Consider the following 472-nt stretch of genomic DNA (forward strand, 5'->3'; position numbering starts at 1 on the left):
AAAACAGAATCTATTATTTTTTTTCTAAAAGTCAAAATCCAGTAAATATTCTTATTTTTGAATTTCGGCTCTCAGACTTTCCACAACAGACGACGTCGCATATAAACACACTTCTTTCGGCAGTTTCCACATTTTACACAATGCATCTCCTCACGAACTCGGCTGTCCTCTGCCTGCTTGGTAAGTTGAGCAAGTATTTTTCACGTGAATTTGGTTCTTATAACCCCTTCTTAATTCATATTTTTAACTCTTTATTGATTTATCAGAGATTGTTGGTAAAGCTTCACAATATGCATCTTATATTATAGTAGATGTAAGGATTATATATGGTTTAAGTTCATATAGATGGTTGATTATGGTTTATTTATATGACAGGTTTGATGTACACCTACAGTTCCGCCACGGTAAGTTTTTAAAAGCTTTATTCCTTATAAAAAATATATTTACATACACCATTCCTTAGTTCACGATG

At 32.4% G+C, this 472-nt stretch overlaps 1 protein-coding gene across 1 annotated transcript in view; it reads left to right on the plus strand.

The window, feature by feature from the left end:
- The first annotated feature begins 89 nt into the window (after window positions 1–89).
- Window positions 90–472, plus strand: part of LOC119593275 — a 1,474-nt gene continuing 1,091 nt past the window's right edge. Inside the window, exons 1-2 of the mRNA XM_037942205.1 lie at window positions 90–180; window positions 376–404. Coding sequence (XP_037798133.1) covers window positions 141–180; window positions 376–404 — 69 coding nt within the window. The 5' untranslated portion in view covers window positions 90–140. The remainder of the gene's footprint in view (window positions 181–375; window positions 405–472) is intronic.

The sequence above is a fragment of the Penaeus monodon genome, chromosome 32, assembly GCF_015228065.2.
Source record: "Penaeus monodon isolate SGIC_2016 chromosome 32, NSTDA_Pmon_1, whole genome shotgun sequence".
NCBI lineage: Eukaryota > Metazoa > Arthropoda > Malacostraca > Decapoda > Penaeidae > Penaeus > Penaeus monodon.